Raw genomic sequence first — 25071 nt, 5'->3', positions numbered from 1 at the left:
GAGAGAGATTAGGGAATAATGATATTGCTTAACCTGCTCATTGTTCGGTTACATGCATATATGGCCAACCGGCCCAACCAATCACTCCTAAACTTAAGGAGCCATAATAGAAACTAATCCCTCTTTCTAATCCTAGCCACTCGTGGTGGCCTCCTCCTGTGCGCGCCCAGCCCGTTCTGTGGCGCGGCGTTCGTCACGGCGGCGCCTGTACGTGCGCCCCCACATGACATCTCTCCCGCCCTCGAGACCCAGCTTGTCCTCGAGCTGAAAGTCGGGGTACTTGAGGCGGAAAGCTTCGAGGTCCTCCCAGGAAGCAGACTCGGCCGGCTCGCCGCGCCAGTGGACGAGCACCTGGCGAACGCCACGCGCCAAGCAGGCTTGTGTGACCTGCAGTGGCGTGGGAACTACCACACCATTGTGAATGGCCGGTAGAGTAGGGGGCGTGGCCAGGGGAACGCCGATGAACTTTTTGAGCACGCCAACGTGAAACACATCGTGGAGACGGGCCCCCGGCGGCAGTTCCAGGCGAACAACAACGTTGTTGATGAGCTCGACGACGCGGTAGGGACCACGTACCGGGGCTTCAGCTTCCCCACGGTTGTCCTGGGCAGGGATGATGCGGCGCGCTGACGGAGACGGAGAAGTGCCCAGTCGCCCGGCTGGTAGGAGACCTGCCGATGCAGCCAGTCATAGTGGAGTTTCTAGGACTTCTGTGCCTGCTCTAGGCGGTAGCGCACGTCCGCCAGGAAAGCCTCGCGATCCTCCATCTCCTGGGCGACAGCAGCCACCCTCGTCTTGCCAGGCTCATAAGAGCGAATGGAAGGGGGGTCCCGGCCATAGACCACCCTAAACGGCGTGTCCCGGAGCGAAGTCTGGTACGCCATGTTGTATGTGTACTCGGCCCAAGGCAACCAACGGAGCCATTGGCAGGGACGATCGCCGGTGAAGCAGCGTAGGTACATCACGATGACGCGGTTGGCAGCCTCCGTCTAGCCATCCGACTGTGGGTGGAAGGCCGATGACATGTGGAGCTTGGTGCCCAGAAGGCGCATGAGTTCACGCCAGAACGACGAAGTGAACACCGGGTCACGGTCGGAGACGATGGACTGTGGCACACCATGGAGGCAAACGATGTCGGAGAAGAAAGCCTGGGCCACCGACTCTGCCGTGTACGGGTGCGCGAGGGGGATGAAGTGGCAGTACTTGCTGAACCTGTCGACGACGGAGAGGATCACCATCTTCCCGTTCACACGGGGTAGAGCTTCGATGAAGTCCAGGCCGATGTCAGCCCAAACCGCCGACGGCACGGGCAGCGGCAAGAGCAGGCCCGACGGATGTAGATGCTCCGACTTGTACCGCTGGCAAGTAGGGCATGCCCGCACGAAGTCCTGCACAAAACGGCGCATGTTTGGAAAATGGAAGTCGCGACAGAGGCGGTGCAAGGTGCGGTGGACGCCCTCGTGTCCGTCCTCATGGATAGCCCCCACGATCTCTCGCAGCAGCGGGGAGGCGGGCGGGATGTAGAGGCGCCCATCGTAGGCGAACATGTCATCGACGAGCGTCCAGGGCGCAGCGCGTGTGCCTGTGCGCACCTTGTCGTGGATGGCCACCAGCGTCGGGTCTGTGGCCTGAGCGTGACGCAGCCGACCGATGAAGTCAAAACAAGGCGCCAAAATGGCCAGCACGACGCCCTCCTCAGTGGCGCAGCGGGAGAGGGTGTCAGCCACCGTGTTATTGGAGCCGGACTTGTACTCGATGGTGAAGTCGAAGCCCAGCAGCTTGCCGACCCAATGATGCTGCGGGATCGTGGCGAGGCGTTGGTCGAGGAGGTACTTGAGACTGTAGTGGTTCGTCTTGATGGTGAACCGCCACCCCCACAGGTACGACCTCCAATGCCGCACGGCCTGCACCAAGCCGATGAGCTCCCGCTCGTAAGCGGCGAGGGAGCGATGACGCAGCGCCACCGGCCGACTGAAGAACGTGATGGGGTGGCCGTCCTAGACTAGCACCACGCCAAAACCGTATGTCGACACGTCGCACTCGACGATGAACGGCTTGGCGAAGTCGGGGAGCGCCAGCACAGGGGTAGACATCACGGCCCCCTTAAGAGTACTGAAGGCAGTAGCGGCGTTGTCGTTCCACGTGAACCCCTCCTTCTTGAGGAGAGCGGTGAGGGGGGCCGCGATGGTGCCGTAATTGTGGACGAATTTGTGGTAGTACCCCGCCAGACCGAGGAAGCCACGCACCGCCCTGGCCGAGCGCGGTTGCAGCCAGTCATGGATGGCCTAGACCTTGGCCGGATGCATGGCCACGCCCATCGCGGAGATGGTGTGCCCGAGGTAGGCGACGGAGTCCGCGCCGAAGGAGCACTTAGAGCGCTTGATGAAGAGGCTGTGCTGGCGGAGCAGCGAGAGGACGACGCGAAGGTGGCGTAGATGGTCCGCCCTGGAGGAGCTGTAGATCAAGATGTCGTCAAAGAAGACAAGCACAAACCGGTGGAGGTAGGCGCGCAGCACGTCGTTCATGAGGGCTTGGAACGTGGCCAGGGCGTTGCACAGCCCGAACGGCATGACCAAGAACTCGAAGAAGGCGTCGTGTGTCCGGAATGCGGTCTTGTCGATGTCCTCCGGCCGCATGTGGACCTGGTGGTAGCCGAAACGGATGTCAAGCTTGGTGAAGAAGCGGGCGCCATGTAGTTCATCCAAGAGCTGGTCTACGACCTAAATTGGGAAGGCATCCTTGACGGTGATGGCGTTCAATGCGCGGTAGTCGATGCAAAACCGCCAAGAGCCATCTGCCTTCTTAACGAGGAGGATCGGGGACGAAAACGCTGAGCTGCTACGCCGGATCAGCCCCTGGTCAAGCATGGCGGCACACTGACGCTCTAGTTCGTCTTTGTGCAGGGCAGGGTAGCGGTATGGTCGGACGGCCACCGGCGGCGCCCCAGGCACCAAGGTGATGCTGTGGTCCCGGCTACGCTATGGGGGAAGGACGCGCGGCTCACCGAAAACATCGTCGAAGTCTGCCAAGAGCTCCTCGAGGAGCGAGCTAGTCGCCGTGGTCGTGCTCATGGCCGGCACCTGAGGGCCTGCAAGCCCCTACCAGCAGAAAGAGTGGCCCTGGTAGGTGAAGGAGACCGCGTGGTTGGCGAAATCCCACACGATCGGCCCTAGGGCAGCGAGCCACCGAGTACCCAGAATGACGTCGTACCCTGCCAAAGGCATGACGAAGAGATCGGCGGGGAAAACGTGACCGCCGATGGTCAGCGGTGTGTCGCGGATGACGCCCACGCACGAGACGTGTTCGCCGTTGGCGACCATGGCCATGAGGCGTGGTCGATGCTGGAGAGGAAGGCCAGACCGAGCAGCAACGGCCTCCAAGATGAAGTTGTGGGTGCTGCCGGAGTCCAGCATGGCGATGAGGGACGCGGAGCCGAGCCTGACCTCCAGTTGCATCGTGTTGGTGAAGGTGACCCCGATGAGGGACTGGAGGGAGAACACAAGCGTCTCCGCGTTCCCAATGGCCTCATCCACCTCCATGGCCACGGCATCATCGTCCTCCTCAATGCCCTCCAGAAGAAATAGCTTCTTATAGATGTGATTGTGGCCCCTTGTGAATTTCTCGTCGCAATTGTAACAGAGGCCGAGCCGGCGGCGCTCCTCTTGTTCGGCCTATGAGAGACGCTTGATCGTGCGGCGCTCGATGGTGATGGTCGTGGGCGCGGCCGGTTTGGCACCCATCGGTGCAAGCAGGGCCAGCCTGGCGGCCGGGGCCAGCAGTAGAGGGTGAGCCGAAGGTCGGGTAGCCGGGGCGGCGTACTGCTCCCACAGTTCGAACTGGCAAGCCAAACTCATTGCAGTGGCCATGGTTTGGGGATTTTGGATCCTGGCGTCGATGCTGAGCGGTGGCTGGAGCCCCCCTGTGAAGAGTTGGACCCGCTGCATCTCCTCGAGTGGGCCAGCGCGAGGGAGGAGCGCCTGAAACCGGTCTTGGTACTCGGCGGCCGTGCTGGTGTGCCGGCACTCTGCTAGTTCGGCCAGCGGCGCAGAGCGCAGTGGTGGACCATAGCGCAGGTTCAGCAGCTCCTTGAAGCGGCGCCAGGACGGCGTGCCCTCGTCCGTCTGTACCTGGAGGTACCACATCTGCGCACCGTGTTCGAGGTTGTAGGAGGCCATCCAAACCTGATGCGTTGTTGATGGAAGTATGACTCGCATCGATTGGTAAAAATCAGCGGATCGGAGTTCCCATCGTAACGGGGAAAATCCATCTTCTGAAAGTGCGGTGGCCGATCCTGGTGGTGCTGCCCATCCTGGCTCCCGGGCGCGCCGGACGAGGAGGAGGACTTGTCCTTCTGGAGGTCGGCCACGATGGACTGCAGGGAAGCGACCGTCGAGGTCAGGGTCTCGATCATCCTTGCCAGATCAGTTGTAGTGAGTTCAGCCATGGCAGAGGTGATTGATGCGGCGGCGGATGGCGGCGAGAGTGGTGGGCTGGGTGGCGGCACGGCGGTGGGATTGGGTGGTGGCTGGGTAGAGGAAGAAGAGGATCGACTGGATCGTGATACCAGGTTGTCAAGGGCGTCCGAACCTAGGGTAGCTGGCCCCTGACTACGGAGTTCGTAGCCATGGTCCGTCATCGCCGGTGAGGTTTTACCCCTCTGCCGTCGGCTTGTTGAGAGAGAGAGAGAGATTAGGGAATAATGATATTGCTTAACCTGCTCATTGTTCGGTTACATGCATATATGGCCAACCGGCCCAACCAATCACTCCTAAACTTAAGGAACCATAATAGAAACTAATCCCTCTTTCTAATCCTAGCCACTCGTGGTGGCCTCCTCCTGTGCGCGCCTAGCCCGTTCTGTGGCGCGGCGTTCGTCACGGCGGCGCCTGTACGTGTGCCCCCACATGACAAAAGGGTAGAAGATTTACTTGGTCCAATAAGCAACTATCTCCTCTTTTAGAAAGGTTGGACTGGTTTTTTACCTCTGCAATTTGGACAGTTACTTATCCTAACACTTTTGCGTCCTCTTTGGTTATGGAAAGATCTGATCATACTCCTTGTTTTATATCTATTTCCACTGTCATTCCCAAAAAGAGCATTTTTAGGTTTGAAAATTACTGGATGGAGCACCAGGATTTCATACCACTAGTTCAACATACTTGGTCTACACCAACATATGAAACCGATGCAGCAAAAATTATCACTTCAAAGTTCAAGAACTTGAGAAGAGTTTTGAAGGATTGGCAAAGAAACTTATCTAATCTCAAATTAGCCATTGAAAATGTGAAGTTGGTCCTCACTTTCTTTTTATATTTGGAGGAATTTAGAGATCTGTCTATTCTTGAATGGAATTTTGAAAAGATTCTTGAACAGAAGCTAACATCTCTTCTAAGACAACAACACATTTATTGGAGGCAAAGAGGATCAATCAAATGGATAACTTTAGGTGATGCAAGTACCAAATTTTTTCATGTTAATGCTTCAATCAGATTTAGAAGAAATCTCATCACTTCTCTAGAAAATACTGAAGGTGATATTGTTACTGATCATAATGCCAAAGCCATGCTGATTTGGGAATCTTTTAAAGAAAGGCTGGGGGTCTCTTCATTTTAGGGTATGCTTTGCAACTTGAACAGTCTTCTACAGTCAGATCATGTTCTCTCCTTCCTAGCTAACCCTTTTCAGAAGGATGAAATTGATGCTGCGGTAAGACATCTTCCCTCTGATAAGGCTCCAGGGCCTGATGGCTTTAATACTGATTTCTTGAAAAGGTGTTGGCCTATTATTTGCAATGAGTTCTATTAGTTTTGTAATGCTTTTTATGGAGGTAATGTTTGTCTTCAGAGTCTGAATGGATCTCATATCACACTGATCCCAAAACATGACAATGCAGTGAAGGTTTCAGACTATAGGCCAATTTCACTCCTAAACACTTCTATCAAGGTCATGACTAAGCTTTTGGCTAATAGGCTTTAGAGTGCAATGCCTAAACTCATCCATAAGAACCAGTATGGTTTTCTTAAAGGCAGAACAATTTAGGATTGCTTAGTTTGGTCTTTGGAATATTTACATCTCTGTCATCAGTCAAGGAGTGAAATTATAATTCTTAAATTGGATTTTGAAAAAGCCTTTGATAAAGTTGAGCATCAACTTATGATTCAAATCATGCAGCACAAAGGCCTCCCTGAAAGATGGATCACTTGGATGAAAATGATTTTTGGATCTGGTACTTCTGCTGTTCTTCTAAATGGTGTTCTAGGCAAAGTGTTTCATTGTAAATGTGGAGGTAGGCAAGGTGACCCCTTATCACCTTTATTTTTTTGTTCTAGTAGCTGATTTTCTACAAACCATTTTAAATGCAGCTAAACAACAAGGGATCTTATCTTTACCAGTGGACTTACCTCATGACTAAGACTTCCCTATTCTTCAATATGCTAATGACACCTTAATCTTCATGCAAGGGGATGCAAGGCAACTTTTCTTTCTGAAAGCCATCCTTAACTCATTTGCAGAATCCACTGGTTTGAAAGTCAATTATGCTAAGTCTATGATGGTCCCTGTTAATGTTGATGAGCAGAAACTTAATATTTTGGCTAATACTTTTGGTTGTTCCATTGGCTCCTTGCCATTTACCTATCTTGGTTTACCCTTAAGTACTATAAAACCAACATTTACCTATCTTGGTTTACTTGTTAATGTGAGAGAAGATTAGTAAATATTTCTTCCTTCTTGAGTCAAGCTGGTAGATTGCAGATGACTAATGCTGTTAATAGTGCCTTGCCAACATTCACAATGTGTACATATCTCTTACCCAAGACAGTAATTAAACAGATTGATAAATATAGAAAGCATTGTTTGTGGAGGGGATCTAATTTGAACTCTAAAAAGGCACCAAAAGTTGCATGGAAACTTGTGTGCAATTCAAAAGAAAATGGTGGTCTTGGAGTACATGATCTTTACATTCAAAATGAAAGTTTGCTGCTCAAGCATCTTCATAAATTTTTCAATAAGTGTGATATTCCTTGGGTTCATCTAGTTTGGAATTCTCATTATAATAATGCCAATATGCCAATGAATAATAGGAAATAGTTCTTTTTGGTGGAAGGATGTTCTTAAATTGCTTGACAAATTCAAAGTTATGGCCTTAGTCACAATTGGTGATGGATCAACCTGTCTTTTCTGGTCAGATTCTTGGCATGGCCCTCCTCTAAGAGCTCAATGGCCACAATTGTTCTCTTTTGCCAAGTTGGATAATGTCTCAGTTCAGCTTTTCATGGATACTGAAGACAAAACTGGTTTCTTTCATCTCCCCCTCTCAGTGGAAGCACATGAGTAGTATCAGATAATGATCTTTGAGTTGGAAGGTATTCATCCTAATCATAATAAAGACATTTGGAATTATATCTGGGGATCTTCTACATTTGCATCTAGTAAAGCTTACTCACACCTACTGGGCTCTGTCATAGTTTCACCAGTCTATAGATAGCTTTGGAATTCAAGCTGTCTTCCAAAGAGGAAAGTTTTCTTTTGGCTAGCAATCAAGGACTGTCTAAGCACCAGGGAGCTTTTGAAAAGAAGAAATATGGATCTGCTGAGCTATAGCTGTGTGCTCTACCACCTAGATGTTGAAGAATCTTTACAACATCTCTTCCTAGAATGTCCTTTTGCCATGTCATGTTGGAATATGTTGGGATTAGCAAATATGATCCAAGGCAATTTGCTGGATACAATCCCTCTGTTTAGAAATCAAATTCACAAACCTTTTTACATGGAAATAATTGTGGCCATGTTTTGGAGCATTTGGTCTGCTCGTAATGATGCAATCTTCAGAAATTAAAGCCATTCTCTACAGAAGTACAAGTTGGTCTTCAAACAGGAATTAGCTTGGGTTAAGCTCAGAGCTAAAAGGGACTTAAGTACTCAAGACAACTTTGTGTAATCTTGTTGATTTTCTTTATTTCTTTCTTTGTTTCTTGACTTGTATCTGACAAACTTTGCACATAAGTCAAAATAAATAAAATTCAATAGGGGCAACCCCTCCTGTTCCTCTCAAAAAATGAAGTCGTTTTGGATCAGGCTTGGGTCAAACATTGGGAACATAAATCATAAATAACTTTTAAGTTGTCGAGTTTGGAAATATGAAAACCATACGAATATATTTGTCTTGAAAAATACTTTCACAAAAATATACATATATATCACTTTTTGATAAATATTGTATAAAAACAAGAAGTCAAAGTTATGCTTTGGAGACCGTATCGCTGTCCAAAATGACTTCATTTTTTAGTATGAAGGGAGTATTTTTTTTGAAACAATGGTAGGAGCTCTGCCGCTCAATTAAGACGAAAGAATATATGTACAAGAAGATTAGCCAAATGAGATGCCCACTAAGCACCCGAGTGGCTAACCACTCCACCCAACGCGGTTGAGCAAAAACACGACACACTACTATAGGTCATTTATGAGATCATAACATAGGGGTATGTCAACTCCCTGGGTAAGAGGTTCCCGACCGAAGGACTCCCCGACCGATCTCTTCAGGACCACTTAGGGCTACACCCCTCAGGTGCGCTCGCACGCACCTTCCGATCCCAGAGCCCCAGGCCCCCGATCAACGGGAGCCCGAGCCCGATCCTTGGTACCGGTCTCTAGCATAAGCCAAGGCCTAGGCTAAAAAGCAAGCGCCCCGAGCGCCCAAGGCTCATGGGCTCCCTAGCATCGCACAACGGGCGCAGTGCTGTCAACCACTCCTCCAACAGGGTCACACATGGGGCGTGACACAAGGGGAGAAAACCCCTCCGCTAGCTTCAGGGGCTTGGGGGCTCCTGGGCCGGCTCATCAGCACCTCAAGATGGATGCCTTCACCACTAAGGAAGACTTTAGAAGGTGCACCTGGTGGAGACCGGTCCAAGCCGACAAAGCCTAACGGTCAGACCATCAGAACAGTGCAGCCAGATGACGCCCAGGGCTTCTCTGGCTCTATGACAACGCCAAGGTCCATTCACGCCATTGTAACGTCCTCAAGGACTCCGGCGCACATAGACCATAGACTAGACTCCCTAAACCGCCATGTACCCAACCTACCTCGATATATAAGGGGAGGTTGGATCCTATAGAGGGGAGAGGACAAAACTGAGATGATTCAGGACAGATCATTCGAGTCCTCACCATCGAACAGCTTGAGCTCTGCACCGAGAGTAGAGCCACCTCGAGAGGAGTACCGAGAGCTCCTCCACCCTTTCCTTCGTCTTTCTCCTCTCCGACGAGGACGAGACCTCACCGTCGAGCGATCTCCTGCCAAATCTCTCTCTTACACTCTGTTGTAACCCTCTGATTTGGGTGCTCTTGAATACAAGGATCATCAAACTGCTGGATGTAGGGCCCGATAGCCCAAACCAGGATAAACCTCTATGTCCCCCTGTGATCTTTGAGTTCATTGTGTTCTTGAGTCCACCCGAGCCACCGAGGACCTCACACTCAGTGACACCCGACGAACAACAATGCTTGTCGCGGTTTTGATCCCGCAACGACAATCATCATTGCCGAGCAGCTCCCAAGATCATACTCCCAAGATCAAGATCACGTACACGCCAACAAATATATGCACTACTACATTGGGAGTAGCAAAAAAACATGCCCTCCACTTAGACCCACCAAAAAATGTTCTACTCCTACACTAGGAGTGAACAAAAATATGCTTGTTAGGTTCTATCAAAAATAAAATGCTCCAAATCCTTGTTGATATCTCTCTCAAAAGTTTTGCAAAAAAAAGGCATGAGGCTAACATAAAAAAGAAAGAAAAAAAGAGATGATAAGAAATAAAGAAAAAAAAAAGAAAAGAAAGATGAGAATAAAGATAGCCCATGTTCTCACAAAAATCTTTCAAGTCTCAATAAAGAGAGAGATGGGTTTTAAAGAGCATAGTAGAATTACGTTAGCCACCATATATATCCACCATAAAACCACACATATGCACATCTTGATAGGAGTATGACATATTTCTCCATGGATCCATTGTTTGACTTAGCAATAACTACAAAGCAAGTATGCCTTACTCTTATCCTACCTTGAGCTCCAAATAAGCTTATTACAAGGAGAAAAGAAAGGCAATCATCAATGCCTTGGTAAGGATATAAACACCATTGAGCGACTTGAGAGTACCATTTGAGGAGAAGTATGCGCTATGCTTTCAATTTCAAAAATACAAAAACTCTAAGTATGCTTCATAGAGGGAAAGTGATGACTTGGTGTCACAGCCATTTGACTTTTCAACCGCTCAAGGCGATATGGTAGACACTTCAAAAATCCACAGGTATAAGGAAAGACATGGAATAACTTTTATGCTAGCATCATATCTTTTGAAGTCATACTTCATAGTTACATATAACTTTGCTCGAGGACGAGCAAAGAATAAGTGTGGGGGAGCTTGTTGGCGGTCCTTAACTTAAATATTTTGCCCGTCAAAATATATTAAAATGACAATGAATAAAATATATTTGAGCAAGGTAGGTCTCTTATCTAATAAGTTCCACGAGTTTTGGTACTCTTGAGTTATTTTGCAGGACATGCCGAAAATGCACATTAAATGGTATTATATGGAGCAACTGCAGTCGTGGTGCAAATATACCTTGAAAAGGGATTTAATTAATCATAACTAGGAGATTTGTGCACATATAAATATACATGTATACAGAGGGAGTATATATGTATGTACGTAACAGCAAGGCATATTAGGACAAGCATCACAAGCCACCAAGTTCACTTGCATATTTGCCTGGCCATGCACGAGAGGACTCCCCAAATTACGTACGTACAGCAGCAGCATGTGGGGCTAGCGCAGCAGCAAATGCCTGGCCATGCACGTATGATTTGGTTCACGCTGGAGCGCTCATATTCGTGCATGCATGCATCAGGCAGGACGAGGCCTAGCAGCTTTGTCGGCGGAGGAACAATCAGGCTAGCAGCCACTGCTACCGACCAGCAGAGAACGGCCAGACGACGCGCACGTATTCGTTACTGGCACGTACGGGAAGCCCACATGGGCCCAACAGCAGCCAACCCTCGTCGACGCACAACAAGGCTCCGTTGGGATATTGGCACGACGCAGGCTGTCCAAACTAACGCCCTGGATATTGGCACGACGCAGGCTGTCCAAACTAACGCCCAACGAGCAGGCCCAGTTCAGCCAGCAGCACCGACAACGTAAGTTTGCACGGACGCTGCAATGCCGGTTCGTACCAATCAAGATACGTCGGAGGAAACGTCGGTGGAGAGATTAGAGGAGGAATATTCCTGGAACCCAAGGGAGGATCTCCACTCTCCCAAGTAACCTTCCGCCTATAAATAGAGGACCTCTCTACACTTGCAACACACGTCACAAGGGCTCTCGTCTCTACCATTTTCCAAGATGCAGTAGTAGTACTAGCTAGCTGGGAGTTAGGGAGAGGTGCTAAAGTTTCAGAGGAGTCCTCGGAGGTCTGGAATAAACTTGTATCGTTCCCTTGTAAGACAAGTATTTTATATATTTATCTTCTCCAATTACTTGAATATCTTTCATGGTTATCTAGTTCATGTCTTAGTGGTTTAGCTAAGTACGGTTAGTATAGTGGTTTACACCTTGGCATGGGATCTCCGCTCGACCGAGTGCTCTAGTTATCATATGTGGCTAGAGTAGTGATCGATAGTGTAGACGTGGTGTCTAGACTATATATTACATGAGTTTGCGTTCAACCCCACGGATAGTTGTGGTAGCCCAGAGGTGACAGCTCTGAATAGGCCTTTGTAGTCCACCATGTCCGCGTTGGTGTTTTCGTAGAGCTTTTGGCAGCCTTCCCCCGATCACCCCTTCCCAGTCTTTTCGAGGATCGGAAAGGTACTACTGCTCCAAAGTGCTATGGTGTGATCGCTATGTCTGACCTTTGCTTAGTTAATCCTTTTGGTCTATTCTAGAATAGAACCACAGTAATGGAGAAGTCCACAGTAATGGAGAAGTAAATAGAAACCTTGAACTCACCCATTGTCCTCCCAGCTTAGCATGTCTGCTCTTTTATCTTATCATGGAGTTCTTCTGTGTGTGTCACTTATACATAACTCATATTTTATCACTTACCCCCACATTAGTCCAGCCGGTATACTAGTTAGTGGATACATGATGGTCAACTATCAAGTTCTTTAACCATTACTTCCCTGAGGATAAATACGATACCCTAGAATACTCCTCGGTGAAAGTAACAACGCTATACGTGCGCTTGCGGATTTCTCTGTTTGCGTTAACAAATACCAACAATCCCCGACACAGCAACTTTGACTTCACGTTGCAAAATCCTCCTCCTCGTGTTCACTAGGCGCCAAGAAGCACAATCGTCGAAGGAGACATCAAAGCCGCGACGACGATCCAAATGCAATGCCTTCAAGAAGGGAGCGACGCCAATGGCGCCACCGTATCACGTCCACAGAGGACTGGGTTTTCACCCTTGGATGATAGTGCTAGAGGAGAAGACACGACACCTCCAATAGGGAAAGTGGTGCCCACCAACGTCGCCGTCGCCAAGGCTTTCGCCCGCCAGCACTGTCCTCGCGTTGTCCCGCCACCCCACAGAAGCCCCTTCAAAGGGGCATCGACGCACCGGTTGCTTACAACAGCCGCAGAGCTGCGTCAGCCATCACCCCCTCCGTCTGGGCAACTCAAAGAGCCAGACCTGACTCCACTACCACTCGTGAAACACAGCCGCACATCGAGGTCGTCACAGACCGCCATCGGCGACACTGGCACCCGTCGCCGTCGCTGCCGACCTACGCTGCCAGCAGCCACGAGGCGCATGCCCCGCCATTACGGGCACCACCCCTGCCCACCTCCTGTTGGCGGTCCTTAACTCCTATTTTATTAACCACCAAAATTCACTCAAAATGAACGCCAAACTTAGAATTAGTGTTTATAACTAACAAATTTCACAAGTTTTGGTGATTGTTTATTTATAGGAGGACATGTCGGAGTAACACAGAAAATATGCTTAAAGTATACGAAGAACATAGTAAAACAAACATCCGACATGAGCCCAAGGGGGAGAAGGCCCACTTACCAGGCAGACTAGGGCCTAATCATGTGGAGAACAAGACCAAAACCATAGCAACCCATCTACAATTGGTGCCAACACCTACAGGCCCAATCAAAAAGCCCACAAGAGGTCACCCACCAAAATTGGGCGCATTTGGGGCCAGAGGGGTCTGGCTGAGCCCATGGGGCGCCCGCCGCTCCAGCAGGCCCAAATGGCCTTAGCTTTGCGGGCCGCCTCGTGCCGCCTCTCCGCTGTCGGTTGTGGGTGATTGGTCGGTAACTTAAATGCACAGGAGGGCGGTTGTGGGTGATTGGTCAAGGGAACATTACAAGGAACATCCTCTCCTCTCCACCTATAAAAGGAGGCCTCCCCCTCACTCATAACAACACACACAAGAGCAAGAAGAGAAGAAGAAGAAGAAGAGCTCCACTCCAAAGGCTTAGGCCATATCTAGATAGAGCAATGTAATAGTAGGGAGAGATGTGAGGAAGAGTTCGAGGAAGCACCGGGATTGTCGGTAGTCTCCCCAAGCTTGTACCTCGATGAACACCTACTTTATACCTCAATGAAATCTTCCTCTAAGTAAGTGTTCCTGATTCTTATGGTCATAAGTCTTCTGATTAGTTAAGCTTTACTTTTACTCACTGTTCGCCTAAACGGTCGTTTAGCCCGTTTAAACACCATGTAAACGCTACACAGTGGTGCGTCGTTTCCGTTTAATCACCCGTTTACCCCGTTTAATTGGCCGTTTAGCCCGTTTAATGGGACGTTTTGCCCGAATAATGGCTAAACGGTAGGTGACCGACTGTTTACCGTTTAGCGTTTAGGAAAACACTGCTTTTACTTGCTTGCGGGTTCATCGTCCGTTCTTGTAGATGATACTCTAGTAGAGGGCCCTAATAAAGACGGATAACCCTATACGACGCTAGAGCAGTAGTCGATAGCATAGACGTGTGATGCCTAGGCTAGAGGCTACCTTCGTTTGTCTTGTTTGCCACGGTTGAGGGGTAGGCGGCAGATGGTGACAGCCCTGTCCGTCTCTCATAATCCTCTACGTTCGGGTTTGGCGTAGAACCAAAGGCCAACATCGCCTGGCAGATCAGGTATGCTCCAGTGCCCGAAGTAGGCAAGCAATAGTAGAGTTTATCTTCCATAGACCCTAAAGCTATAGGGATCAATCTCTACCCTTATCAATTATCCTTGTGTTGTCATTGGACGAATTAGCTAGAAGAGTACCTCCGTTCCCTGTCAAAAAAACGATACCCTAAATACTTTCAGGTGAAAGGTACAACGGTAATTCCATACGTTTACATATTCTTTCTGTTTGTGTTAAGAAATACCAACACCTCCGTCCTCGGCCGCTCAGGCTGTTAGGCCAACCGCTGCCCTGGCTACACCCAGGTCGCATGCCGTGGACCGCCCCGCCCAGCCGCCGCCGGCCACCGCCGTAGCCGCCACTGCTGTGAGGGAAGGGGGCGGACGGAGGAGAACAAGAAGAGAGCCCTACCGCCGCCCCCCGCGCTTGCATGAATTTCGCCCACCGCCACCACAGCGGACTCCGGCTGCCACACTTCCCAGCCAGGGCGAGCCAGATTCGGCCACCTAGGCACCGGATCCGACCGCCCATGCACCGGATCCGGCTGTCTGGGCAGCCTAGGCTGGTGCCATGGCCGCCGTCGAGGAAGGAGGAAAGGGGCCTTCACCGAGCGCCCCCACGGCTGGACAAGATGCTCCAGGCGCGGAGTCGGCAGATCCAGCCGAGAGGACACCGGATTCGCACACCTCAGACCGAGAACCCACCGGCCGCCGCTGCCCCAGTCCCAGCTCGGGAGCACCTCCAGCCTCCAGGAGAGAGAGAAAGAGAGACGGGTGGGGAAGAAGAGGAGATGGCCTAGCCGCCGCTGTCCTTGCCTTCGGCCGGTTTGCCGGCATCCAGCTCTGTCAGAGCATGGGAGGGGTTTGCGCTGGGCGGAGAGACGATGCCGCCCGAGTCACCCCATAGAGGCGACGTGGGGGCCTACGAGCTGAGCGACCGTGAAAGGTACCAACTGAAATGTATGACATGTTGAATAAACTACAAGATGCGAGTCATTCATATAGATAAATTGCAATGCACTGCACGAATATACTCCCTCAGTTCCAAATTATACGTCATTAAAAAATCTTGGAGAGTCAAAACATCTTAAGTTTGACCAAATTATGATAAGATAATAACATTTATGATACCAACTAAATATTATTCGGTTCTTTATTGATTATATTTTTATAGTATATCTACTTGATGTGGTATTTTTTCGTAATTCTCTTTATAATTTTGGTCAAACTTAAGATACTTTGATTCTTCAAGCTTGAAATGACTTATAATTTGGAATGGAGGGAGCGTATGCTTTCTAGAACTACGTCACCCAAACCCCATAACCTTTGGTGCCAAGCGGAGCAGCGGCTCGAGCGTGTCCGGCGCGAACTTGCGCGCGAACAAGTAGCAGACGCCGCTGGCTCCGTCACTGTATCCGGTGCAGTTTTTGCCTCCGCCGCCGGCGCCGCCCGCTCTGATCTCCCTGATCAGCGCCTCCGTGGCGTCGCCAGCCCCGTGCTTGCGCGGGTGAGAGCCGCCTCGCCTCCAGTCCGCGTACGTGAGCGTCCGGTTGACGTTGCGCGTCCACCGGAGCACGCTCACCAGCGTCGGCAGGTAGTGTTCCTCCGCGAAGCAGTACCTGTTGCGCGCGCAGTACTCGTGGAACGCCGGGAAGTAGGTGTCGTCGGAGACGAGCTCGAGCGCGAGCGCCCGGTCCATCTCGAACCACTGCGCGCCCTTGCGCCACTGCGCGAGCGTGATGTTGCCACCGGCGGCGCGCTGGCCGAAGAAAGGGTTGTACCGCACCTCGCTGTCGTGGTTGACGAAGCTGTCCACGAAGCTGGTGTTGGAGCCGGTGAGCAGCGCGTACACGGTGGTGAAGTTGTAGAGGGGGATGCACGACTCCGAGAGCAGCGCGAACCGCTGGTTGCCCAGGTCCAGCAGAGCGTTCGCCACCAGCCGGCGCGCCGCGTCCACCAGGGTCACGTCTCCCCAGGACGTTTTCTGCAGCCATGCATGGCCATATGCGCGTTATTGCGTGCGAATTCTTTACTTCGTCAGTGGCAGTGCAACCTTTTACCTGGCTTGGGATCATGCGATCGTAGAACACGGAGTCCTCCGGCGGCGAGCCGGTGTAAGACGGATCCGCGTGCACGTAGATGGAGTAGAGGCCGTGGTGCCCCTCGAAGAACTTCTCCCACAATGGCCGCAGCGGCAGGTCACCCCTTGCCAGGAACAAGAAGGCCACCTTTGGCACGCGGTGGTACGGCGTGGCGCGGACCTTGGGCGACATGGACGCCCACCAGAGCAGCTCCTCGTCGGTCATGTTGTTGCTCTTGACACTGCTAAGAGAGCCAATCATCAGTTCCGCCACCTTAGGGCTTTGTACTGATGTCGTCGAAGGTGTAGGTGGAGGTGGCGACGGAGGAGGCGGCGACTGTAGGGCCGGAGGTGGTGGTGGCGACGGCGCAGGCGGCCGCAACAATGGAGGTGGTGATGGTGACCACATCCTTGCAGAGGGCAATGGCGGCACGAAAGGGAGGTAGAAATTTGGGAACTTGGCGTTGCAGGTGATGCCCACGACAAAACCCAAGGAGAAGCAGAGAAGCATAGGCATCACCATGCCGAGGAGATTCCTTCCTACTACCGCAGACACCCGGATGGGCATGCTTGTGTCGTTCATGGTTTAGCCGCAGCACGCAGGCTAGCACCATGTGTGATCCAGAGAGAGGCAGCAACCTTTAACTAGCTTGTTCATATACCGCACCACCGAGATAATATATGCCAGTCTATAAGGGTGACGATGAATACACGTATTAGCACGTATACACACAGCTCCGATCTGATCCACTTTGCTTCCTCTGCAAATTAACATAATGTGTGTTGCTTGTGGTTGCAAAAGTTTGTGGTGTTGACTTCTAATTTGTTTTACATCCTCAGGGGCTCCGTCCGTCTAAATGGACCGACCCGCCAGCGCCGCTCACCTAGTCAACTGTGCTGCACGCCGCACGACTCCGCCCGCGCCGCCCGCCGCCCGCCCCCGCCCCACTCCGCCTTGCTGCCGCCGTCTTCCCCACTCGCAACCGCAGACCATGCCCATAGGGGCCACTTCAACCTGCTTGGGCCTCCCATCAGCCTTCCTTCCACTAGATCCACTGCGCAGCGAAAGATCTGATGGTGGCCGTTGCTGCGGCGCCGGCTGCGGGGGCTGCGGCGCCAGCTACGGGGGCTGAGGGGGCTACGTGTCCTGCATGGAGCCCAGGATACCGGCGGCCACGAAGGGGTCCCCGCTGGCCTCGCAGTAGGCGGAATCGATCTAGTCGATGGCGGCGTTGGTCGACAGTGGCGACGTCGCGGCTACCTCTGACGAACCTCCATTTTTTTCCCAAGCAGCAAGGAGATGTTGCACTGAAAGCGCATGTTTCAAATATTTCAGATGTTTCACAGGTATGTTGCGATTGTTTCAAATGAATGTTACAAAAGTAGATCGGGATGTTGTGTATGTTATAGTGGCTATACACGTATATGGCAAGCGTCTGCTCTAAATGTTTCATCTGTTTTTCAGACGTATGTTGCAAGTGTGTTTTATCTGAATGTTGCATATGTTTGACACATATGTTGCAAGTGTTTCATCTGGATGTTGCATATGTTTCAGAATGGCATTTTCAAGTGTTTTCAGGTGTTTTTACAAGTGTTTCATACGCATGTTTCAAGTATTTTATCTGTCTTCAGACCATGTTGCAAATGTTTTATCTGAATGTTTCAAAAGTAGATCGGATATTACACATGTTGCAATGGATCCACCTGCCGTAGGCCGCAGCCACGTATTGTAGGCTCATGGGAAGCAGAGGGGGCACGAGTGGTCCCTGCGCGTGGTCTAGCGGCGTGGGCGACATCTGAGCAGCGCGGGGCGTGGGAAATGGAGTGTAGGCATGAGCGTCCAAACATCCGAGCAATAGCACTACCATTTGTTTTAACACTAGTCGGACATATATGTAGGAAGCTAATTTATCAGTCGCACATTTATCATTTCTTTTCGTTACTAATTACTCCCCAGGGAATATATAAACTTCGAACTTAGATATTATATGATGACAAATATCGCCCTGCTCATTTTGGCATAGATGAGAAACAAATGCAGCTTGCACCCTATGGAGCACAAGGGGCACTTGCAAACCAAATTAAGCTGTAGGTGCATATACTCAAGAAATGCCAATACGGACAGAGTGGTGTAATTGTTATGTTTCCATCTAGCTTCTCTCTCTCTCCCTCTATCTCTATCTCTGTCTCTATCTCTATCTCTATCTCTACCTCTTCTCTGTCTTTGCTTCTAACTCTCTATCTCTTCTCTACTACTACTCAGTACAAACTTATTAGGAGTCATTTTTTGGTTGACAAATGCATAATAACAAGACTAAGGGTATCTTTGATACAAGAGTTAATTGCTAGCCAAATCAGAATTAGCAAAAATTAGTCATAGTACATCCAAACAGGAGATCTAATGGATGAGCTAATTGTTTAGACAAGCCTTCAACTAGTTGTTAGCCAACTAAGGGCCTGTTTGGATGAGCTAGGGTTAGTTACTAGTTGGGTTAAGAATTGACTCAAATGAGCTGAGTTTGACTAGCTGGCTAACAACTAATTGAAAACTTGGCTAAAAAAAATTAGTCTATCTATTAGCCCTCTTGTTTGGATGCACTATAGCTAATTATAGCTAAACTTTAGCTAGCTAGTAATTAGCTCTTGTATTCAAACAGGCCCTAGCCAACCTTAGTTAATTTAAGCTAATTTTGAGTCCAACTTATAAGTAGTCATAGCTCATCCAAAAAGACCCTAAATAGACAAATGCAATAGTTCTATATTCATTTCTAGGGTATTATTGTGTGGTCAGAGATGAACCATTGTGAGATCAATGCAGAACATATTGTATAGAGTTAGATCTCGTTTATAGTAAAGAAACATAGGAATGACACAATTTTCAGCCTGGTTTATTAGCCATGATACAATGTTTTTTCTTACAACAAATCAGCTTCAGCCGGCTTATCAGGACCAGAAACCATCAACTGAACAGCTTCAGTTGCCCTTCTTCATAGAAATTCTTTTAGCAGTTATTCTCAACTGATGTTAAAATATGTGCAATTCAAAACCCAACTTCTGTTGCCCTTCTTCATAAAAATTCTCATCATAATGTGTTGGTCTATTTGGACTGTCAGAAATGATTTAATCTTCAGAGATATTCAACCTTCAATGCAGCGGTGCCGATCAATTTTCAAGAGGGAATTCACACAAGTTATTCATAGAGCGAAAGCAGCATATCAACCTATAGTATTAGTCTATATATAGGAGCACAAGCCCAAAGATTCAAACCCTATGCTTCCTTAGCCTGCTCCTCGTTCTAGAGCCAAAGTTGACTTCGGAATCTATTGCTGTAGTGGGATCGGATCACGCTAAACGCAGCATGTTGAAACAGTGACTTGTAAGAAGTAAGAACTAAGCAAATATTAGCACTTTTGACCTAACTTAAATTAATGCCAAAATTTTCACGTGTACCAACACATGATTGCTACGGGAAAATATAATTTATTTTAAATAATAATATGATTTAAGTAAATCCTAATAGTTTGAGTGTGGCTGCATGTGGCCCTTTCCATGCCCCCATTTCTAGTAGACACTAATAAGCTTCTATTGTGTGTAGGTTAGGCAAAGTTTGCCCGCCAAATTATATTCCTAATGATGGAACAATAAGTTGGAAGTCCCTAATTGACTACCAAACATAGCAGATGCTTAAAAAAGACTAAGTAGGTGGGCGCGCTTCACCTGCCCATGTATATATATTTTTCTAGAATACACAAAAGATTTGTGTATCATTATAATTAAGAAGAAGAGTTTAACCATACAAATGACGCGTTTCTGATGAGTGCCCTAGGTAGTCTTATAGCTTTGACTAAGCCTTCCTAGCAGACTGTTTCAAAACATCAATATTACATAAATGGTATACAACCAAACTAGAAGCAACACAACAACCTATGGAGCTAGGCATCTCCGTTGCTAGCTGCACGACCCTACTCCACCATCCGAGAAGAGTATAACATAGTATATAATGCTTATTTGTTCTTGTGCCATTCATGTGTTCAGTAGGCCATGCATTTGTGTCACTACCTATCTGCCGGTAGGAACTCCAGACACGAGTATTCAAGTTGGCACGCATGAGGAAGAGATTCTGACCAGATGGGGCTTGGCGGAGCACAAGGACCAGACGACCCAATATATACCCGTGTTGCAGGATCTAAGTGGGCAATGCCCATGTAATAGTGCCATGTTGAGGCAACAAAGTGCAGCCTGTATCTCTACTTAAAGAGAGAATGCGAGAAGAGAGGAGACATGAACAATATAACAAAACTCTAATTCCTCAATCCAATTCCTCCTCGTTCCCAAATTGTTGTTCGTCTCCCTATCTCTGATTCATCTCCCTCGTTCCCCAACTGTTGACATACTTGGTATTAGAGACTTAAATCCTAGATTTACCCATCTCATTTGCATCTCATAGCCACTTCACCTGCCTGCAAAAGAATCTTGGTGCCATGGATTTGAACACTCAGCTCATCCTCGATGAGATCGCCAAGTGGCTTCAAGAGCAGGAGGACAAGTGGGCAAGGTGACTGTGCAAGCTTGACGCCCAGCGCTCTGCCTAGGGATGGAAGTGGGTCAGTTTCGGGTTGGGTCCCCACGGTTTTTGCGTCTACCTGGTGCGGGCAGGGGGGATTTTCACACGCAGTTTTTGGGTTCAGGAACCCAAAACTTATCGGGTTTGGTTTTGGGTTTAGGGTTCCACCGACGGATGTCTAATGGAGACCCAAAACAGATCACTTTGAATTAAAACTCATTTCTTGCATTAATAAATTGTAATGTAAGCTACTAAATTTGTTCTAAGTTGAGACATGGAATAGTATGTTGTTTTTCCCTCTTGTTTATGCATGTGAATATGTAATATATATCGTACATGTGCTACAAAAAATTCCTTATTATTGCTCTTATTGTATTGCCATATAGGTGGTGGGTTTCGAGTATCCACTGGGTTTGGTTTTGGGGGGAGGAGGGTGTATTTTCACCCAAACCAATGTTGTGGCAGTTTTGGGGTTTGAGTTCGGGTTTCAGGTTCGGGTACGCGGAGATTCCTCCAGCCCTGAATCTGCCCATTGCCATCCCTAGCTCCGGCTGTGTCGACGCCCTAGAAAAGGTGATGGAACCGCTTTAACATCGTGACTACAAGAATCCTGATGTGAATTTCTAGCCTTGTCTTGCTCAATCAAGACCTCTATCACTTCCTCTTCCACCTGGGCACACTGACAAGAAAGTTGGGCTAGTGTCTGCTAAGGAATGCCGCATGTGTGAGGCAAAACTATTGAAGAAAGGTTTTAGGCATTGCAAGCTTACTATCGTGCCAAAGGATTGTGCCTTTGCTATGCTAAAAATTGGTCTCACGACCATCTCTGTGCTCCTACCATTCAAATACACGTGATGGAGGAGGCCTTGCAATTGTTTGATCTTGAAGAGGATGCTGCTGGCACTCATTCTATCATGTTCAGGGCTTAAGTCTTCTTCTCTCTTTCGCTGGATGTACTGAATGGTGTTGAAGGGCTCAAAACTTTTTGGTTCCATGGTCCTATCCAAGGCCATGCTCTGTTGATATTGGTGGATTCTAGAAGCTCTCGCACTTTCCTCAGTCATAAGGTAGCCGCTACTCTACAAGGTCTGGACTCTGGCTTACATGTTCAAATTGCTAGCGGCCAACTCTTACAATGTACTTCTCATATCATCAAAGGGATCTAGACAATGGGTGGCTATCAATTTTTCCCCAATCTCAAGATTTTTCCCCTCCACTATTATGACCTAGTTGTGGGTATGGGTTAGTGAAAGCCCTAGTTTGGTTTTGGACAATTGATGAAACCTTAGTGTGCCAACCTTTGCTCTAAGTGCAAAATTGAGATAGGTTGGTACACACCAAGTGGTGGAGCACTCATGGTGATGGAGGTGGCCAAAGATGAAGATCAAGTGCTCCAACTTGGAAAAAAAGAAAGAGAAAAATAAAAATGGGCTCAAGTCAAAGGTATACTTGATAGGGCCATTTTTGTTTTACCAATCAAGACACCATAGAGGGTGTGATTAGGTTTAGGATAGATAGCCATACTATGAAGAGAGGAAAATCATGGTTAAAACGGTTATCAAGTGCCACTAGGTGATGTCATTCTCATGTATATGCATTAGGATCTAGTGTGGACTAACTTAACCCTTGAAAATGCTTTGAAAATATGCTAACCCATATGCACAAGTGGTGGTGTGGCAGAACCGTCTAATCTAATGCCTCTTAGGAGTACTTGTCTTCTATTAGACACTAAGCACTCAAGGGAGGACACTAAATTACGCAGTTCCGTCGAGCACACCCCAAGGAAGAACCCAAAAATCCACATTTTTTTATCAGGATCACAAATGAGAGAATAAATCTTATAACATTTTAGCCATTTCTTACATCACTTTCTATGCAACATCAGAGTATAATATTTATTATTTATAGTAGCGGAATATGATCATGTTATCAGAGTTATGAACAATTTAATTTTAACAGCGGAATATAAATATGTGATCAGAGTTACAGCGGAAATAAATATCTATTCATGACATGATGAAGCATTGATATATAAACTATGACAACAGATTATAAAACTTCTATTTATAAAAATATTTAGTGAGAGTTATAAATAAAACTATGATCGTAGTGTAAAGGAATCCTCTCTGAGCCTACTAGGAGGAATCCACACACAAGAGTCAGCTCTAGCATCCGCCTGTCACCTGCAAGAGGGTAGAACAAACCCTGAGTATGCAATTGTACTCCGCAAGACTTACGCGTCAGGAGGAACGAAAAGACTCTAAGGATATGCAAGGCTATCTGGCTTGTGGATTTAATGCATCAACAGGAGGCATTACTAAGCGCGCATCCTTATATTCAATTTTATTAGCTGTCATTATTAGTTCATTAACTATCCATTCTAGGTAAGCACCTGTGCTACCTTCAAGCAAGTGGTAAGCAAACAGAACCATTTTACCATATTTCATATTCCAGTTCTTACTTCGATGCTAGACTGTAGACAAGTTGTACCGGATCACCCGGCGATTCATAAACCAATGTATCCTAGCTAGATACCCTAAAACACACACCCTGCTTGTACCCCAGGCACAAGCAAGACCAACCCACTACCCTCCTGTCACGGGGTCTAGGTCCCTATCCAAACTTGGACTCCAAGCTCTCACTCCTGAGTCCTAGACTCAGTGCGGTGCTTAGACCTCCACCATCCCCGTCTCCAATCAGTCAGTCCAAAAAGAGCTGGAACCCATGACAAGAGAGCAATGAGCCTTCCCGCGCCCATACACAAGTATGTGTTTAGGATAATAAGTCTATGACCTGACTACCATCCATTGCAACGATCGGTTCTTAACCAACACAGGCGGAACAAGTGCAACCCGAGCCACGCTCGAAGGCCAAACCAAGTCTAGATCCAAAGTACCATTCCGCCTGATCTCCAATTATCATTCATATATATTTTCTAGGTGATAATAATATAATAGCAATATTAATATCTTTTCTATCTCTCGCGAGTGACAGACAATCACTCGACTTCTATCGGAGTCCTGTAGCATAGCAATCTACACGATCCTGTCATACTAGTAAGACTCATAGGATATATATATATATATATATATATATATATATATATATATATATATATATATATATATATATATATATGCAAGTGGGTTTCATTTAACTCCTTCAACTTAATGCACAAGCATAAATTAAAGTGCAGAATAATTGGGGTTATGCACCGGGGTTTGCCTGGGAAAAATATAACCAAGTTAGCTTTCCATCATGGCAACACGATCCTCAGGGCACCATCTTTTATGCTACTTTGGTCATCTCCACGATCTATCGTTGTTCCTATTATGATATACGTAGATGCAACGTATAGATGTAAATAATCAACGACAACTAAAACTCTTAAAAATTCGGTTATGCCTCACAAGCTAACGGGACAACTCTAATGTGCTAGTCTATGTATCAATGTCACCAAGTAAGATGCGTTTCCGGAAAATGTTTTCATTCTACAAACCCCCGATTATTTTTGACATTTGATTGATTAAATATATATTTTCATACTAGGGCTCATTTAATTACCTTAACAAACTAATTCCTATGGAGCTACAAAAATTACAGTGAGCACCTAATATTATTAGGAATCTAGTGTAAAAATTTCAGAGCCAACACTATCACCAATTTACTAGAGCAATTCCTACAAGTTTATAATTTGACAATATTAAGTATCTCAAATTAATTATATAGCTTCTAAGAATAATATAAAACTATGTGAACAAAATATACTGGCAGATAGATCATGATTTTAGGATCCTAACAAAATTAGTTTTACTATTTTTGGACATCTATGCGATTTTATAATATTTATCATAGATCCGCTTAGAAATAAAATTAACACTCTATTTCTAATTCCTCCTAAAAAGGCAAAGCCGAAATCGGCCCAGCGCGGCCCACCCTGGGAGCGGCCCATGCGCGCGGCACGCGGACGCGGCTTACGCGACGTGGCCCATGGCGGAGACCCACAGCAGCGGCCCATGGCCGGCTATGGCCCACGTGGAGCTGAGGGCCCAAACGACCGAAGCGTCGACCAACGGCCCAAGTGGCCTAGCAGATCCCCGCTCCCCACGCACTTTTGCGAACCACCCCTGAACTTTCCCGAAACTAACCCGCAGTACAAGAACACTATTTATGTGAGTCACGGTTTTGCATTTGGAGCCCTAGAAAAGTTATGTTCTCATCCCGAGGTCCTTCTCTTCACCTCAAAGCAGAGCCAAGGTAGGGGAGCGTCGGGGCAT

General features: G+C 48.0%; 2 protein-coding genes across 2 annotated transcripts; both read right to left on the bottom strand.

Annotated features, from left to right (window-relative positions):
* Window positions 1-3671: 3671 nt before the first annotated feature.
* Window positions 3672-4175, bottom strand: LOC136521238 (uncharacterized). The gene has a single exon (XM_066514940.1). It carries the CDS (start codon window positions 4173-4175, stop codon window positions 3672-3674), a length of 504 nt encoding a protein of 167 aa, XP_066371037.1.
* An 11281-nt stretch (window positions 4176-15456) lies between these two features.
* On the bottom strand, window positions 15457-16813 carry LOC136519688 (glycosyltransferase BC10-like). The gene is made up of 2 exons (XM_066513066.1): window positions 16211-16813; window positions 15457-16134 (listed from the first exon to the last, which is right to left on the bottom strand). The coding sequence occupies exons 1-2, from the start codon at window positions 16811-16813 to the stop codon at window positions 15457-15459; spliced, it is 1281 nt and encodes a 426-aa protein (XP_066369163.1).
* Between the last annotated feature and the right edge of the window lie 8258 nt (window positions 16814-25071).

This window comes from Miscanthus floridulus, chromosome 18 (assembly GCF_019320115.1).
Source record: "Miscanthus floridulus cultivar M001 chromosome 18, ASM1932011v1, whole genome shotgun sequence".
Lineage (NCBI taxonomy): Eukaryota > Viridiplantae > Streptophyta > Magnoliopsida > Poales > Poaceae > Miscanthus > Miscanthus floridulus.
The sequence above is the reverse complement of the archived record's forward strand: the minus strand, read 5'-3'. Positions and strand labels throughout refer to the sequence as shown.

What these genes read in the sequence shown, in the direction of transcription:
- LOC136521238 (XM_066514940.1), bottom strand. Translation starts at nt 4,175, where the DNA reads ATGGCCTCCTACAACCTCGAACACGGTGCGCAGATGTGGTACCTCCAG.
- LOC136519688 (XM_066513066.1), bottom strand. Translation starts at nt 16,813, where the DNA reads ATGAACGACACAAGCATGCCCATCCGGGTGTCTGCGGTAGTAGGAAGG. An exon ending in ATCGCATGATCCCAAGCCAG is followed by an intron (nt 16,135 to 16,210) that starts GTAAAAGGTTGC and finishes GCATGGCTGCAG; the next exon opens with AAAACGTCCTGGGGAGACGT.